The sequence below is a fragment of the Podarcis melisellensis genome (assembly GCF_964234715.1).
Source record: "Podarcis melisellensis genome assembly, chromosome: 15".
NCBI lineage: Eukaryota > Metazoa > Chordata > Lepidosauria > Squamata > Lacertidae > Podarcis > Podarcis melisellensis.
In genome coordinates this window covers 16,500,560-16,518,711 of record NC_138532.1, presented here as the reverse complement: position 1 = coordinate 16,518,711, position 18,152 = coordinate 16,500,560, and the positions used below count along the sequence as shown (strand labels likewise).

At 48.2% G+C, this 18,152-nt stretch overlaps 2 protein-coding genes across 4 annotated transcripts; one reads left to right on the top strand and one right to left on the bottom strand.

Annotated features, from left to right (window-relative positions):
* The first annotated feature begins 1,113 nt into the window (after positions 1-1,113).
* Positions 1,114-7,686, top strand: LOC309357624 (uncharacterized protein). Of its 2 annotated transcripts, XM_081889950.1 has the most exons (9): positions 1,119-1,405; positions 2,723-2,832; positions 2,951-3,087; positions 3,481-3,658; positions 4,005-4,212; positions 5,237-5,375; positions 6,147-6,332; positions 7,153-7,295; positions 7,418-7,686. In XM_081889950.1, the coding sequence occupies exons 1-9, from the start codon at positions 1,356-1,358 to the stop codon at positions 7,494-7,496; spliced, it is 1,230 nt and encodes a 409-aa protein (XP_081746076.1). In that variant the 5' UTR covers positions 1,119-1,355; the 3' UTR covers positions 7,497-7,686. The 2 variants fall into 2 exon arrangements, with proteins under 2 accessions (XP_081746077.1, XP_081746076.1); XM_081889951.1 differs by lacking the exon at positions 6,147-6,332 and having other exon boundaries at positions 1,114-1,405.
* Positions 7,687-7,688: 2 nt separating this feature from the next.
* On the bottom strand, positions 7,689-17,907 carry BUD13 (BUD13 homolog). Of its 2 annotated transcripts, none has more exons than XM_081889865.1 (11): positions 17,736-17,907; positions 15,552-15,648; positions 15,191-15,275; positions 13,913-13,970; positions 12,464-12,927; positions 11,984-12,336; positions 11,461-11,569; positions 10,204-10,342; positions 9,662-9,846; positions 9,093-9,174; positions 7,689-8,738 (listed from the first exon to the last, which is right to left on the bottom strand). In XM_081889865.1, exons 1-11 carry the CDS (start codon positions 17,882-17,884, stop codon positions 8,645-8,647), a joined length of 1,815 nt encoding a protein of 604 aa, XP_081745991.1. In that variant the 5' UTR covers positions 17,885-17,907; the 3' UTR covers positions 7,689-8,644. The 2 variants fall into 2 exon arrangements, with proteins under 2 accessions (XP_081745991.1, XP_081745992.1); XM_081889866.1 differs by lacking the exon at positions 17,736-17,907 and adding an exon at positions 16,798-17,454.
* Positions 17,908-18,152: the final 245 nt, after the last annotated feature.

Below are 18,152 nucleotides of genomic sequence, written 5' to 3'. Positions count from 1 at the left end.
CATGACACCTTTGGTAAAGGCTGTTCTCCAACTGGAGCGCTCGCAGGCCAGTGTTTCCCAGTTGTCAGTGTTTATACTACTATACAGTTGGGTTCACAAACATATGGACTCTAGGAGGGCAATGCCAAGTGTTAGCCGAAGACATACTACTGCCCAATGTAGACCTCAAACAGCACCGCTCCCCCAGTTCACAACGCCTGAAGGAGGCCACTTCACCCCATGCTGCATAGCAGGGCCGGCCCTCTGCAGGAGGAGCAGGTGCCTTCCACAATGTGTGGTTTGATTAGCGAAAGGGGGCTGTCAGGAAGCGATCCTTGGCACAGGGACTGGGGTGTAGCAATCAGGACTTTGTATTTTATTTTATTTTATTATTTTATATATATATATATATAAAATATATATATCCTGGTTTCCCCAGCCATTCTGGGTGGCTTCCAGCAAGATATAAAAACATAAAAAAACATCAAACATTAAAAACTTCCCAATACAGTGGAACCTCAGGTTAAGTATTTAATTCGTTCCGGAGGTCCGTTCTTAACCTGAAACTGTTCTTAACCTGAAGCACCATTTTAGCCAATGGGGCCTCTTGCTGCTGCCGTGCCGCCGGAGCACGATTTCTGTTCTCATCCTGAAGCAAAGTTCTTAACCCAAGGTATTATTTCTGGGTTAGTGGAGTCTGTAACCTGAATCATGTGTGACCTGAAGCGTATGTAACCCGAGGTACCACTGTACAGAGCTACCTTCAGACTTCTTCTAAAAGTTGTGTAGTTCTTTATCCCCTTAACATCTGAAAGGAGGGCATTCCACAGGGAGGGTGCCACTGCCGAGAAGGCCCTCTGCCTGGTTCCCTGTAACTTCACTTCTTGCAGTGAGGGAACTGCCAGAAGACCCTTGGAGGTGGATCTCAGTACGACATACTGGACATACTGTATCGGAGGAAATGCAAACATGGTGTGTCCAAACTTAAGGAAGGCAGAGCATGCAGCACAAGAGAACCAGTTGCAGAGTGAAGGGCCATAAGACTAAGACCAGCTTCCAAGAAGCACACAGGCCCTGCCTGCTTTGTGCTCCAGCTGTGCCACGCACTGGGGCTCTGAGAAATTCCACACCTCTGCTGGCAAATGCAGAAGGCCTCTTGGGGAGCAGCTTTCATATTCAAATCACCCTTGGCAAAGAGGAGGGGGGAGAACAAAAGGAGGGATTTGTGGGCCTTAGCAACCAGCACAAACCCCTTGAGTTGAGTTCTGGCCAAAAGCAAAGGACAAGCCTCTCCGTACAGGAATACGAGCAGCTTCAGTTCTCTCTACAGAGCTCGGCCACAGACTCTGCAACGGTGAAGATCTCTCACACACAACATGGAGAGCCCTCCTTTTAAAGAATGCCTCTGCGAACTCTGCGACTGTGGGTAAGTGCAGTTCCTCTAGCTCATGGGTAGGCAAACTAAGACCCGGGGCTGGATCCGGCCCAATCACCTTCTCAATCCGGCCCACGGACGGTCCAGGAATCAGTGTGTTTTTACATGAGTAGAATGTGTCCTTTTATTTAAAATGCATCTCTGGGTTATTTGTGGGGCATAGAAATTCTTTCATTTCTTTTTCAAAATATAGTCCGGCCCCCCACAAGGTCTGAGGGGCAGTGGACCAGCCCTCCTGATGAAAAAGGTTGCTGACCCCTGCTCTAGGTTTTGCAGGTTAAATGGTAGCCAATGACAAGGAGCAGCTGGCGATGCGTAGACCTTTACCCAGGCCCTGCATTCCCCCTTCCTCACTTCCAGGGGGCGGGTCCACTCAACCCAAACCATTTGGACCAGGTGTGGTCAACCTGGAGCTATGAAAAGTGTTGTTGGACTCCGCCTCCTATCTGTTCTGACAGCCAGTGTGGCCAATTCTCGGGAATTGTGCAAGTTGTGGTCCACCAGCACTTGGGGGGGGCACAGCTTCTCCACCCCTGACACACACCTTCCGTTGCTGGAAATAGATCTGGTTTGGCTTAAGCAAGCCAGCCCATCTACATACAGAAGAAGAAGAAAAACAGGCAGCAAGCAAGCCCAGCTGCATTGCAGCACATTGCAGAGAGGATAGGCTTGGATTTTTAAGGAATGCTCTGTTCCCAAAACCCTCACAGTGGTACAAAGCCTGGTGTATCCTGCCCACTGCACCTTCCATTTTCCGAACCAGGCCTTTATCTATCAAGGCGGGCAGAGAATGTCCATTACAGAGCAGCCTATAAAGCAGTATATGTAAAGGAAAAGGTAAAGGGACCCCTGACCATTAGGTCCAGTCGTGGCCGACTCTGGGGTTGCGGCGCTCATCTCGCTTTATTGGCCGAGGGAGCCGGTGTACAGCTTCCGGGTCATGTGGCCAGCATGACTAAGCCGCTTCTGGCGAACCAGAGCAGCACACGGAAATGCCGTTTACCTTCCCGCCAGAGCGGTACCTATTTATCTACTTGCACTTTGACGTGCTTTTGAACTGCTAGGTTGGCAGGAGCAGGGACCGAGAAACAGGAGCTCACCCCGTTGCGGGGATTCAAACCGCCGACCTTCTGATCGGCAAGCCCTAGGCTCTGTGGTGTAACCCACAGTGCTACCCACATCCCGCAGTATATGTACAAATAACAAAAAAAAGTATCCCTTTTCTCCTTGGCACACAGAGCTGGTGCCAGAGAGACAAGTCCCTTTGATGCCACCTAGTTCTCAGATGCTTGCTTGCTTCCCATGCAGCCGCCACAAGCACCACAGGAACTGCCGAAAGCAACGGGTGCTGTTGGCGCAGCCAAAGACTGGGAAGGGCTGGCTCTCTCACTACAAAGCAACTTACACTTGCCCACCAGGTAAGGGGGAAGGGGGGCCCAGCTGGCCTGGGAAAGGGCTGGGTCAGTCCCTTCGTTTTCCTGATGTCAACCATATCCCAGCACTTAACTGCTGTTCTTTCCCCCCTGCTCCAAACAGCTGTGCACCCGCGCAGCAGCAAGAGGCCCCCCTGCACCCCTCCACATCCAAATCCTCCTCCCATGGACCTCCAGACCACCCAGAGGGCAGAGTTTGTCATCTGGGATCCAGGCAAGAGAACCGAGCATCCCACGAAGGTAAAGACAAGGGGAGGAGATCTCCTGTCACCTGGGGTGAAGAGGAGCTCCTAGTTCTGCACGCAAATACCTACTTAATTTGCCCTCTTGCTTTTAGCACATTTCAGGGGGAAACAGCTTCAAATACCTTGAAGGGAAGAAATGGGAGCTTTTGGTTGGAATTATTTCTGTTAAGGAAAGTGGGAGGAAACAAGGTTTTCTCCCCCGCATCTCTGTACAATACCCTGCACAGGCCAAACCTTGGTTCAGGGTTGCTTGTACATTTGATAAAGCACCCTGCACCTCAATGTAACGTCATCACAGCACTTCACAGTTTTATGAACACACAGGTGGAAAATGAGAGGCGTGCAGGTGAGATTTACTGAGCAAATTGTGGGGCCATCTGCTTTGCAGGAGAGGAGAGGCCAGCACCCACAGGGACCCTTCCAGAGCCAAGCTCTCTGCCGCCTCCCCTTCCCACCACGAGCATCCGACCTCTCGCAACCTCCAAGCAAGCTCCAGCCCTGCAGCCCTGCAGTCAAGAACAGCTCCAGAAGCAAGGGGTTCAAGAGGGAGCTTCCAGACCAGCCAGGTAAAGCTAAAAATGAAGAAAGCAGCAGCACCAAAACTAAGCTTGATAAGGGGACATTCAACTAACCTCAAATACAGTATTGGTTCTACCAAATCAGAGCTACGCTGGGGCAGGAATGGGAAGCCTAGTTGCACTTCTAAGTTGGAGGCTGCGTCAGGTGTTTGAGCTAAAACAAGCAACTGAAATGTTTCCTCTCTTCCTGTATCTGCCCCCACCTGAACACAGTCCAGGTGAGTTTTTCCTAGGATTAAAAGCAGCCTTCCATACAGGGGGAGTTGCAAGGCTGAGAATCTGAACTCTTCACACCAAAATAAAAAGGTATCGTTCACCATTTTCTGCTCTGCAGGAGTAAATGTCGTCACCACCCCCAGCCACCCCTTGAGGAAGGGGCCATTCCTTCAAGAGAAGAGGGCCATCACAAAATCCTCAGAACCGGCAGCAGCTGAATATGTGACCAAGTACCAAAGCGATTTCCCAGAACAAAGGGCCTTCCTTGGCCAGGCTGCACCTGCCCTTCCTCCTCTGGACAACCTGGCAATTAACCCAGCTTTCAGGTGAGCATCACAGGTGCTGGGGAACGATTCTGGTTTGGGACTGAGGAGAGACAGGAGCAGGGACTTCACATGTCAGTCTGATACCAACAAAACAAAACCACAAAGAGGCCAACGGCACCTTAAAGACAAAGCCATTGATTATGGCGTAAGATTTTCTACATTGGGCAAATGTGCCAGCACCAATGGGAAAGAATAAATGCACAGAAATAGGATTTCAGAAAGGAGAACATTTGGACCTACCAGACCACTTTGCTGTTGATCTTGGGGAGGCAAAGGGCCATCCTCAGAGAAAGGAACTTCAGTGTGAATCCGCTGGATTGCGACTCATCAGTAAGTTCAATAAGGTTCATCTGAGTCTGAATAGAGAGCATGGTTTCCTGTCCAGCTATAGGTGTTAACATAATTATCTTTGCAGTGCTGAGTAAATGATCACAAATTTGCTGTGTCAAGGGTTCCTGTGCCTGTTTAACATACCCTCTAAACTCTAACTGAATGATCACTGATGGTACTTTTTGCATCTCATGACTGTTCAACTCCCACCTTGCATTTTTCTTCTTCATCTACACCCGTCAACTGAGATATCACTTCATGCATCTGATAACATGTGTTTTGGTCCATGGAAAGTTATGCCATAAATCAATGAATTTGTTAGCCTTTAAGGTGCCGCAGGACTGACTTTTCTTTGGCAAGCGGTTTAAAGTCCCAAGAAAGGTTCCCTTTCATCCTCTCCCAGGACCCCTCTGCCCATGAGAAAGTGCAGCATCTTCTTCTTGGGTATTGTTACATGAGCACAGGTGTACCCAGGGCAGTTTTCATTGGCCAACCATGAAAAGGTCAGCGAGGTAAGACCAGGCTCTTTTGAGACTCTAAAAGCAGTTCCCAAGAGGACTGAATCACTATTCCTTCACAATGAGAGAACAAATACTGCTGCATGGTGCAAATGGCTTAAAGGCCTTTCGGTAACCCGAGACTTAACAATGGGACTATTCACTGCAGATTCTCACACGCCATCACTTCTGCACAGAACCAACTTCCAGACGGTCCACAGAGAGAGCTACCGTAGCTGGAATGCCTCTGCATACTCTCGTGCCAAGCTCATCACGCTGAAAAAGAAGCGGGGGGCAGAGGAAGGTGGGAAATTTGAAGGAGACGACGTTGCCAAGGTAAGGGTTCATGCCAGCAGCAAAGGAAGTTGGTAAGAGAATGAGGGTAGTACTTTCCTGCTTGAAATTTATCTCCCCTCGCCCCTAAGGCTTAGGGAGGGAAACAATGGAGCCCATTGAATTTCAAAATATGAGGGTCCCACTTCCTATTGGCATCATGTCCAAGACCTTCAGGCTTCACTTATAGGGTAGCTTCAAGTCCTCATTGCTCCCTTAGCTCTACTGGAATGAAGCCTAGTCACATCCCAACCCAGTGTTCCACCTCTAACGTGGGTCAGCTAGTTGGGCAAGCAGATAATTCCCTTCCCTGCCTCCTTCACCCACTTCTGCAGCTACTTTCTGAAGGGTTGCATGTGGCACTGTGGTCTAAACCACTGAGCCTCTTGGGCTTGCCAATCAGGTCGGCGGTTCCAGTCCCCGCGACGGTGGTGAGCTCTTGTTGCTCTGTCCCAGCTCCTGCCTACCTAGCAGTTCAAAAGCATGCCAGTGCAAGTAGATAAATAGGTACTGCTGTGGCAGGAAGGTAAACTGTGTTTCCGTGCACTCTGGTTTCTGTCACAGTGTTTCATTGTGCCAGAAGCGGTCTAGTCATGCTGGCCACATGACCCGGAAAGCTGTCTGTGGACAAACACCGGCTCCCTCAGCCTGAAGCAAGATGAGCACTGCACCCCATAGTCACCTTTGACTGGACTTTGACTGGACCATCCAGAGGTCCTTTACCTTACCCTTTACCTTTACCTGTATCCTTTTTGCATTCCTCTCCTCTTGCAGCTTCCTTATCACCTTCCTGTCCTCCTCAACCATGCGGAACCCATTAAACATCCCGGCACAGCTCTGAAATCTCTGACTGCCCAATTTGACAACTCCACAGCACACAGGTTCTTCTTCAGGGACTGGGGAGCTCAGCCTCGTATTCGATATGGAGACCCTCAGGAAGGAAGCTGCACCCACTCCTTGGTAAGGGACCCTTTGAGCAGAGTGTGCTTTGGGGCAGAGCCGTAGCTCGGGGCAAAGCCATCACTGCACCCTGGAATCCTGCCTAGTCACATCCTGGAATACTTATAAGGCTCCAGGTCCAGTCTCTGGCATTTCCGGTCTAAAGGTGATCAGAAAGATGCATCCTACCTCAGCCCTGTCAGTCACAACAGACAATACTAAGATAGACAGAGAAGTGGCTTGATTTGCTGCAAGGACATTAGAAAGAGGGGTGGGAAGGCTGTCCTCTTCATGGGTCAGGGAAGAAAAACTTGCCCCAAATATATAGCTTCTGTGAAGTAGAATCACCAAAAAGGGACATGTTGCAGGCAAGAGCCTAAAGGCATCAGTAGCAAACCCCAATGTTGCTCAGTAGCTGAACAGAGGTGAAAAAGGCAGACCCCCACCCCCCAAAATTCCTGTTCCCAATCTCTCAGGGCACTGGAGATTTCCCAAGGGAAATGCAACTGTTGTTCAAGCCCAAGGAAGTAGGAGTTGAAATTGGATCAGCTCTTGAGTGAACAAGATGCACGCACAATGCCTAGCATCATTTTCAAATTTCCTCAACGATCTACTCCACTCTCAGTCCTTCCCATTTCTAGTTAAACTACCTCTTCTGCAAGTATATATGAAGCAGATGTGAACGTGGTGGATTGGGCTGCTCTCTCACAGGAAGCCCTTTGTCGGCTCCTCTCATGGCTGTGGCTTAAGTTGTCAGACAAAGGACATTTTAATGCTGTATCCCATCTCTGCCAACGGACACTGAAAGCATCTGCTGCTTGTTTCTGTTTTGTTTCAAAAGGGCCATTTTGGAAGCCAAACCACAACATGCAGCACTTATCTGCTGAAGAGAGCGGAGAAGGCCAAGAGCTACAAGCCAGAACTGAAACCCATCCAGACTGAGGGAGGGCAAGATTTTGCCACCATCCACCGAGAGGCTTACAGGTATCCAGCCAAATAGTGGCCAAGGAAAGCCCCAGGGAGGCATCCAAAAGTTTGGCTGGGATGTTGCAGGGTAGAGATTGGAACAGCAGCAGCTTAAGCAAGCTCTGCATTCTCTTTTGCAGGCATATTCCACTCCCTGTCTGTCGACTGCAAATGTACCTAGCCCAGCAACAGAAGTCTAGGAAAGAAGCAGACGACTAAAGTGTGACTGTGCCAGAAGGGTCAGACCTCAGGGACTAATGGCTGAACATCGTGGATTTTAAAGGGGGCTGGAATCTATGTTCCTTCACAAATTATAAAATTGTACTCTCAAGTTCTGTTCATGTTTGGATATTGCCATAGCAAAAACATACTTGTGTTCAATAAAAAGGAGTAATATAAACTCAAAACAGCTCAAGCCCAAATCTTTCTTGTTCCCTGGTACAAACATGGTGGTAACATAACATTACAAAATGCATACAACCAAATCGGAAAAGGAAGTTGTTATTTACAAACTGTACATCAAAAACACAAAGGGTTGTAAAAAATTTAGCTGCAGAGAATCCCATTTCCTGTGACAAAGTCTTTGCATTTAGCTTCCCTATGTTTTGCAGGAACCGAAGAGACTCCTTCAGTGACACCAGCAGATGCTTCAGGGGAAATGCAAAAGAGTTTCAAAATCTGCACGTTGACTTCCCAACTAGCTCCTTGAGCTGCTGCTGGAGGTGAGTTTATTCTCAAATACAACAGCTGGTCCTTTTAGGAAAAGGTTATGGGAAAGCATTCTCCCTGCCCAGACAAAAACTGCACAGTCCAGAAGTGTGTGCACTCAACAGTGCAAGACAGAAAACACAGGAAGATGTTGTGCTTATGTACACCAGGATGTTCAGAGTCACAGTGGTTTCAACCATGGCCAGCAGCTACAAGAAAACACAGTCAAACCCTTCAAAGAAGCAGAAGGAACATTATTCAATGAAGGGAGTCCTCCTTAACCTTGTCTCTTGCTGCTCCTTACCCAGAAAAAGCACCTGAGGTTTCAAATACAGCTGCAGCAACCTCAACTGCTCCATGAGGTTAATATGGAAGAGTCCAGTTTCTTCCAGCAGTGGATTTCCAGAGGTTTCCATCTGAAAAGGACTTGGGGCTTCTGCACCACGGGTCGCTCTCTCTCACTCCTCCTTGCCCAGTCCATATATACTGCAGGAATTCCATTAGTCTCGCCTTCTGTCTGGAAACGGCAAGCTGCCTCCAAGCCCTTCCAAAACCACCTGGAACAGTCTAGATAGGTGGACCCCTTTAACCCTGTTGCAGAGGAGATCCTTCCATCTCCAGCACTGTGAGGAGGTTCCATCGCATCTCAGGATGGAAAATCACATGTCCTCAACACTCCACTTGTATGCCAGCTCCTGAACTGCCTTCTTGCTTGAGATCCTGGCAAAGCGCTTCTGCTCAAAGCCGTTGGACCTACAGGAACAGAAACAATGTCAATAAGGTGAACCAACAATAAACTGGGGCAGGCAGATTTCTTGGAGGAGCTGGGTGGCCTTCACGGTGAAACCAAGTCCTTCAAATTTCCCAGCTCCAAATCTTGGTCATGAGAAAGTTGCCAACAGCAGCTGAATGGAGATATCCCACCCACCCGCAAACTTCACAAAGAAACCCCACTAGGGATGCTGCTTAAGCGTCATGATCAGGGACAGAGGATGGATGTGAAACCAGAAGTTGTTTCAGTAATAATATTGCATGTAGGAAATGCCACATGGGTACAGCACATGGTTCTTTGTAACTGGAGACCATCTATTACCATTACTAGCTTACCTGTCCACTCCATCCCAGCGATACCCAGGCCAGATGTTGAATCTATTAAGTGGGGGTGCTGGTCCATTGTATCTTGGCTTTTCTGAAGAAGGGGAAGGAAAATAAGCAAACAGTTTCAACAATTATATTTTTTCCAGTGAAGCCAGGGAGTTGTGCTAGCACTGACCCAAAACACATAGAGGAAGTCAACAGTGGTCCTCAAAGACCGTGTGATTTACGGGGAAGACATGGTGCAAGGCACAGGGTTCACAGGAAGACAGAGGCAAGGCAAGAAAGCAGAATGCCTGATATGCCATCCATCACAAAATGCCTTCCTAGAGGAAGCAGCCCTGAACAACATCTCCCCGCCCCCCTCTACCCCAGAAAGCATCCTTTTCAAAAGGCATTGCTGAAAATTCCATTTAGGTGCATCTCTTAGGATCAAAGTTATTTCCAAGCTGAACATTCCACCTCTTAGCTGTAACAGATCAGAAATGACCTTTGGGAAGCATGAGAATTAGCAGTGCTTCTTCCTGTCAACCACAGCCACCCTCCCCACCGCCACAAACCTGGAGACCACAAGTGCTGACCTTTGGTATCTTTCTTCTCCTTGGCCTTCTTCTTCTTAAGGAAATCGGCCATGGGGTCCCCTTCACGCTCCTGCTCCCGCAGCATCTTGTCCAAGTCCTGGTCATCAATGTACCGGGCCAGTGGCTTCTGCATTTCTTTCGCTGCATCTTCCACATTCTGCTGCTGCTGCCGGCTCTGTGTGAGGCTGCAAGGAGAGGCACAAATCAAAGCAGGGCATAAGCGGCTGGACTCAACTTTTTTTCTTGCCTTTTTTGCACAAGACACTACAGGAGGTTTGGAAAGAGAGAAGGGTCACCTGCTGTTGCCCAAGTCAGCAACACACCAAGGAAGGCTTGACACAGCGGCTCTTCTTTTAGGGGGATGATTGTGGCTCAGTGCTAGAGCCCCTGCTTTGCAGGCAGGAGGTGTCAGGTTCAATCTTCTGAGCTGGCGTTAGGACACCTTCCTTTCTCACTGTTAAGTGAGTTTTCCCATCCCCATTTTTCAGTGGTCTGATAGGGAATTGGGATTCTGCCCTGAACACAGGAACCATCCAGCTTACCCCTTTCCCCATTTGGCATACTGCTCATCTCGCTCGGATTTCTCCTCTGCTTTCTTGCGCTGTTCCAGCAACTCCTGCTTCAGGTCCCTCTTGCGGCCCGACTTGTCCCGGAAAACCGTTTCAGCATGTCGCGATTCAGCTGGGGGAGGGAAGAAGGAGTCAGGCATTCAAGCTAGCCACAACAGGGGGCTGAAAAATGTTGCACCATCAAATCTATCTGTTTGGTGAACTCAGCACACCCAGTAAACATTTGATTATTTCTGTAGAAAAGCAAAGCTGTAAATGATAAGTTGAACTGGTATTTTTCTGCTTGCAGGAAATGCGGGTCTCTGGACTGCAGAACTTTGCTTTTAGACTTACAATGAGCCAAGGATGAGACAAATCGTATGACTCACCACCACTACTGCTAGCAGCTCTTGAGTTTCACAGGTGAAAGGTCTATCTGCATTTCCTTTCAATCTGCTGGGTGCTAACTTCATTGGGTGTGAACAATTAGACTCCAAATATCTGTAAAAGGCAAAGGGACCCCTGACCAGTAGGTCCAGTCGTGACCGACTCTGGGGTTGCGGCGCTCATCTCACTTTATTGGCCAAGGGAGCCAGCGTACAGCTTCCAGGTCATGTGGCCAGCATGACTAAGCCACTTCTGGCGAACCAGAGCAAAACAAGGAAACACCGTTTACCTTCCCACCAGAGCGGTACCTATTTATCTACTTGCACTTTGACATGCTTTTGAACTGCTAGGTTGGCAGGAGCAGGGACCGAGCAGCGGGAGCTCACCCCGTCACAGGGATTCTAATTGCCGAACTTCTGATCGGCAAGTCCTAGGCTCTGTGGTTTAACCCACAGCACCACCCGCGTCAAATATCTGTAGGCTTGCACATTTTTCAATCATAGCCCCTCACATCCGTATGAAAGGACAGTGGTTTGCTTTAGAGAATGCAGCAGCTGCAACTACCCATTCCTGCAACTAGCAGTCCCAGCTTATCACCCCTGCATTTGCAGGAGGACCTGCCCAAAACTCTGGTGGGCCCTGCTCCACTATGAAGGGTCACAGCCAAACACTTCCTTCTGAAAGCCGCTTTCATTCCTGCTATGGTAACCCAGTCTTGGCAGGGATGACATGTCCTGATGGGTTTTAAACAGAGGTGCCCATACAACCCAGGGGATGAGGGCTGGATTCATTTGTGCCATGAAGTCACTGTGTGACCCTGAGAAAGTCACATTCTCTACCTCTGCCTCCCACCCCACAGCTCACCTTCCAAATGTTTGCTGCTGCTTTGATGTTTCCTGAGCTCATGCTGCTCCTTCCTCAGTAGCTCAGCTGACACTAAGCCAGCTTTGCCCCCCGAAAGCATCTGAGGGCCCTGCAAGCCAAAAGCAGCACAACAGCTGTGTCAAAAATAAAAATGCTACCCTTGTGCCAGTCCCATACAATTCCAGTGTAGCTGCCTCTGAGGGAAGTCATTCCCCATAGCACTTGGGGAAAGCATACAGGAAATCATTACAGGGTTCCACAGCTCCTTACTTATTTATTTAGAGCATTTGTACTCTGCTCTTCAGCCCAAAAGGCTCCCAGAGTAGTTTAGATATAATCAATTAAAACAAGACATCCCTGCCTGCAGATTTACCATCTATTAAAAAACAACAACACAACACACAAAGAGAAAAGGGGCAGGGAGAGAAGAAGAAAAAGCAAAGTCTGGCAGCAGTTCTTATCATGGTTGTCACACTTACAAAACAGAATCAGCACATTTACTGCTGAATAACGAAGTCCTCACCTTTTGGATGCCATCCTTCCCTTTGGTGTCCTTGGCCCGTCGAGGTGGTGAGAGGTCAGGGGGGCTCTTGGATCTGTGGGCCTTCCTCCTGCCTTCTTGACCTCTTCGGGGAGGGGACAAATCAGAGTCTGAAGACTTGCCCCGTGATCTTCTGGGGGGAGAGAGGTCGGAAGGAGAGCTCGGGCGCTGTGAGTGTGTACTGCGAGAGGCCCGTGGTGGGGAAAGGTCCGAATCTGAGGAGGTTTTGGCACTCCTTCTGGGTGGGGGAGAACTGGAGTCGGATTCAGAATCATGTCTCTGGCGCTTCCTCGGTGAAGGTGCTGATGAATGGGACCGTTTATTGGCTTCAGAGTCTGTAAAGTGGCATACAAGCATCAAAACAAATTACCAAATGTGACTGGATGTTTACCAGGACTTCCAGTAACTCACACTCCCAAAACATACTCCTCTTTGGAGAAAGGCTTCCAGAAATCTACTCACCTCTGGCATTGCTTTGTTTTCCTAGACCTCCAGTGGGCAACTGTCGTTTCTGAGACAGCAACGAGCCGACATCAGAATCACGCGTCTTCTTTTGGGGTGGTGACAGGTCAGAGGTAGCTTGCCACCCTTGACGGGCTGAGGACTTGTCAGCGTAGTGTTCCTGTCGGCCTCCATGCGAGCTTCTGGTATTATTTTTGCCTATGTCAGAATGATGCCTTTTAGGTGATGGATCTGGTGAGCCACGGCGGCCCCTCCTGGGCGGGGACAGATCTGGTGAGTCACGACGGCCCCTCCTGGGTGGGGATTGATCTGGTGAGTCACAACGGGTCCTCCTGGGCGGTGACTGGTCCGGCGAGTCACGGAGGACCCTCCTGGGCGGTGATTGGTCCAGAGAGTCATGACGTCTCCTCGGCGGTGACTGGTCTGGCGAATGCCTTCCTCTTTTCTCTTTTGTGGCGTCTGAACTGGAAAGAAAACCAAAATGCACATTAGTCAAAGCTTCAAACAGGCAAGTCACTTTCAGTAAAATTTTGCTGCCTTATATGGTTTTGACACAGCAGGATGGCAGCAAGCAGGGAGTCGCAATCCTGACCAGGGAACACCCAGAGGGCTGACTCAGCCTCCTGGTGTTGACACTTGAAACTCGGCCACTGCCAGTTTCTTTGCCAATACCACCAGAGTCAGAATGCCAACTGTCCACCATGTGTGCTCTTTCTTTGGAATCCTGTGACAATTAAATATTTATCTTGACACCCCTCTTATGCCGCACTACGGCCAGCCCAGTTCTAACTATGGTCATAAAGATGTTGGGAGGCTTACTGTGCCCTTTTCAACTGTGCAGAGCCTACACAGTCGGTTTTCAATGAGCCTGCAACAAGCTTTGTGCCTTAGCTTCAAAGATTTCATAGAGCTGGTGTGCTACAAACATGAAATGCTAGTCATTCCTTCCACTCACAAACTATGTTAAATAGCTACTCCAATCCAGGAGGTTAAAGCCACTGTCACAGCAGCTGTTAAAATCATCCTGAAGGAGCTTTTCTTCCTCCTCCTCCTTTGGTGATCCCTCGTAGACAAGTAAGATTGTCTTTCATGAACACTGTCTTAACAGTGAGTAAACAACACTGTCTTAACATTCAGTTGGATTTGTGGCAGAGAAGTTGTGTCTTGCTTGTTGGTGCAGCATTTTGGTTTTTGGGATGTTGAGCGATAGGTCAAGCTTTTCGTAAGCTTCTTCAAAGATATGTAGGATGGTTTGGAAATCATCTGAGTGTGCACACACTACATTGACATCAGCATACTGAAGCTCTATGACAGAAGTTATGGTAACCTTACTCTTTGCTTTCAGCCTACTCAAGTTAAAGAGCTTTCCATCTGTTCCTCCTATACCACAGATGTGTCCTAGTCAGGAAAACATGAGCTGTTAAATGCTCAACTAAATACCCTCCTTACCTCTTTGTTGACTTTGCAGTCACAGAATGATCAGATTCTTGTGACTCTTTCTTCTGATCTGAAAAAAGAACGCAATTCAAGCCATGTTTATGTAGACCTCTGAATTGTCTCCATAACATTATGAGAAGATGCAAGTTTTGTGGCTTTTGCAATGGTCGTGCAAAGGACAGCAATGTCTAGAAAACTAACCCAGGAGCGGTGATGTGGAGCGGAACATGTTCCAGTGCTTTATCTTTCTGCTGAATGTATTCCATCTCATATGGTAATTAGTAACAATGAACACCAATTAAAAATACAGTGTTAGGCAAGTCAGACAGAGTCAACCTTTCTAAGAGTTGTTTACTAAATATAAGTAAAATAAACACACTAGATTAGATCACCTTCTAGAGCATCAGAAAGTTTTCCAATGCAAATTACCCCAATTGAAAAAAAATTCTGGAAAATTCAGATTACTGTCCAGGAAGACAGCACATATTTTTCCATGCAAAAGATCCCAGGGATAATACCTGGTGTCTCAAGGTGGGAGAAGAGACTCCTGCTAGTCAGTATCTATAACACTGAGCTGGATGGATCAAAGTCTGACTTGGCATAAGGCAACTCCCTGCATTCCTATGCTCACCCCCTCCCTGAGCAAAAGTAAACCCCCAATAGGCTTTTTTGGCAACCCACAAACTTCTTTTTCAAACTCCACTTCCCACAAACTGTTTCACCCTGCAAATACTGCTGGACTACAACTCCCACCATCCCTGAGCATTAGCTATCTGGCTGGGGGGTGATGTGAGTTGAGATGTCACTGAAGGGTCACTGTTGACCAACTTCCGTAGCATAGTCATGAAAAACGGATTACACTCGATACGTCATAGCAAAAATGTTCACACTAGCTGAATTCTACATGAGATGCCATTACTGACACGGTTTGCATTCTTATGACTCGTAATGTCTTATTTTGTTAAGACCCCAACGAACCTCTACACTGCCTAAACACTAATAAGTAAAGTGTATTTATTTTCCATCTTCATTCTTTTTTGCGCAGTAACCGCTATCTCTTGGTTACGCTTCCATAACATTTACTAAGCTACTTCTCTGTTCACCTAACCTCTCTCTTCTGCCACGCCTACAGAAAGAGAAACAAAACTACACAAAAGAACCCCCTCACTCCTCCCTCAAAAGAAATTTATGCCCATCTTGGCTGTGTGCCTACATGCAGCACTAACCTGATGCAAGTATCTCACAGAGCACAAAATAATCATCCCAGTAGAAGAACTACAGAACACTAACCTCCCAACAGCTTCCACTTGTTACTGGTTCGGAATTCTTCCATCCATTTAACTTCATCTGGCCTCTCATCAATAAACTCAGCCACCTGGAAGGAAAGACAGGAGATCTGGGCAATCCCAAGAGGTACGTCGCACTGCAAAGCCAAAATCTCCCCAACTGAGCAACCCTTGTTACAGTGTGTACTGAATGCATCTGTGCTTGTCTGAACCCTCCAATTCCAATGAGTAAAATGGAAATTATATTGACCTTCACTACACACGACTGAGAAGAAAAGATGATGTACTACTCAGAGAGTTAAACAGTTTTAAATAAGTGATGGTACAGCTAAGCACTTTGCTTCCAACTGCCTCCGAATACTCACCACAGGCAAGTCTCCATCATCCCCCTCCTCATCCTCTTTTTCCTGCTCAATAGGGATATTTTTCCAGCTCGTGTCATCATCATCCACTATGCGAATTCTGGATGTCAAACAGATAGAACAACATGATCAAAGATCAGCATATTGTTTAAATGTATTATCTGAAAAAAGAGCAGCTCTCTAGAATAAGAAATCACATTAGTATCACAGTGTAGCATCTTACAAACACTTCAATTTATTAAGCCATCATACTCATGAATAAATCTTCTAGATGACTGCTAGACTGTTAGAATGTAGTTTTGTTTATCATCTTGCTGCCATAATGAGCCTGTTACAACCCAATTTCATGCATGTATTCAATGGGGCAACCTTAGCCCCTAGAGCAGAGCTTTCCAAATTTTTCATGTTGGTGACACACTTTTTAGACATGCATCATTTTGTGACACAGTAATTGTTTTACCAGCAAACTGGAGGTTAAACAAACCCCTTTCAAACCCCAGGAAATGTTTGTGCGACACACCTACACACTGCAGCCAACACACTAACATATTGCGACAGTTTGGAAAGCTCTGCCTTAGAGCAAGGGTGGGCAAATGCTGCACTCTGCCTAATTTCATGTAGGTGGTAGAGAGGGAAAGATGCCATGCCCCAGACACATTAACCCCTCCCCCAAATGTGGGTCTGAACAGGAAAAGACTCCAAGGTACCATAAGAGGAGAACAATTGCATAAATCTACCTAGTTATTGAGGGACGTGGGTGGCACTGTGATCTAAACCACAGCCTAGGGCTTGCTGATCAGAAGGTCGGTGGTTCAAATCCCTGCAGTGAGCTCCCGTTGCTCGGTCCCTGCTCCTGCCAACCTAGCAGTTCGAAAACACACCAAAGTGCAAGCAGATAAATACCTCCAGCGGGAAGGTAAACGGTGTTTCCATGAGCTGCTCTGGTTTGCCAGAAGCAGCTTAGTCATGCTGGCCACATGACCCGGAAGCTGTTCGCTGGCTCCCTCAGCCAGTAAATCGAAATGAGCGCTGCAACCCCAGAGTCGTCCACGACTGGACCTAACGGTCAGGGGGTCCCTTTACCTAGTTATTTGGTTTCCCACATCCAAGCCCAACATTCTGACTAGTCTGTTAGAAACTCAGAATGCAAAAGTGGGCTGCACCCTCATGTTTCTTATTATGTGGTGTCCACTGCTTTAAGAGCTGAGTAGCATGCTAAAGGCTTCTATGGGCAGCACCATCAATGTACTTGCCATTTTGTAGGATTCTCATACAAAGACCACAAACTGCTGCCTTCTAGGACCTTACAATCTGAAAGCTATAGTAAACTCCTAGAAAAGACGGGGGGAATAGAATGAATGTCAGCCAATGCTACTGAATGATTCTGAGGCTTGGTTACACAGCTGGAGAGAAAGAGGGGAAATGGAAGATTGGTGGAGGCATAAAAAGACTCACATTCCAGCATTAATCTGGTAGGAATAGGAAACCAGAAATTGCATAGACAAGGTCATGAATGCCACAAAGATGATGTGAGCAAGCGGGCTGCCTGGAACGCTCTGTCGGGTGGTCCGGTGGGAAAGAGATAATTGGACTTGTTCACCTTTGTCGCATAGAAGGAGAAATTTCACAGGTACGACATAATCCCAGCATGAAATGCAAGCAGGCTTCTAGAGAGAAGGAATACTCTCCTCCACCCCACCCAGCCATGCAATGCTCCATCCCTCCTCTGCCGCGTTTCAACAAGCAAATAAAAAAATGCTGCAGACCAGTATATTTGGGCATATTTGCAAGGCTATTAAAAACACAAATGGGCGTTGTGGGTTGAGAAGCAGAGCAGACAGTCTGACCAAGCAAGGCTGCCCTGCAGTGAACTTTGGCATTCCACCGTCATTTAATCATTTATATCTCTTTCTTTTTGGCCCCCAAAGAAGCTCAAGGAGGGCACACATGGTTCTCCCTTCCCACAACAACCCTGCGAGGTAGGAGAGGCTCAGAGGCCGTGCGAGGGGATTTGAAGCGCAGATATTTCTATGTGTTCACAACCCTGAAAAGGAGGGGGAAAGGGAGGAGGGTCTCCTCGTCATGAAGGAGGAGAAAGAAGAGGAGGCGGCCGCGGCGACAGAGCCAACAACCACCCCCGGCCCTCCATCCCTCCATTCCTCTTCCCTCCCTTCCTCCGTCTCCCACCTTCCCGGCGGCAGCTCCTTCGCCGCCTTCTTCTTCTTGCGCCGCTTCCTGGCCTCCGAGTCCGCCTCCGGCCCGTCGGCCTCCAGGTAGCGCCGCCGCAAGTATTCGGCCTTGGACAGGCCCGAGGCTGAAGCCGAGGCCGCCGCCATCTTCCTCAGGCGGGAGGAAGCGGAAGCCAGGTCGGCGACGGAGTCAGAACCATAGAGAACGATGCTCTTTTTTCCTCCTTTCTCTATGGTTGGAGCGGCTGGGGCCGTGAAGAGCGCGGTAGCATGGGGCGCCCTCTAGCGGCAACATCTCTGCGCGAGGGATGGAATGCAATACAGTGGTACCTCGGATTACATACGCTTTAGGTTACAGACTCCGCTAACCCAGAAATATTACCTCGGGTTAAGAACTTTGCTTCAAGATGAGAAC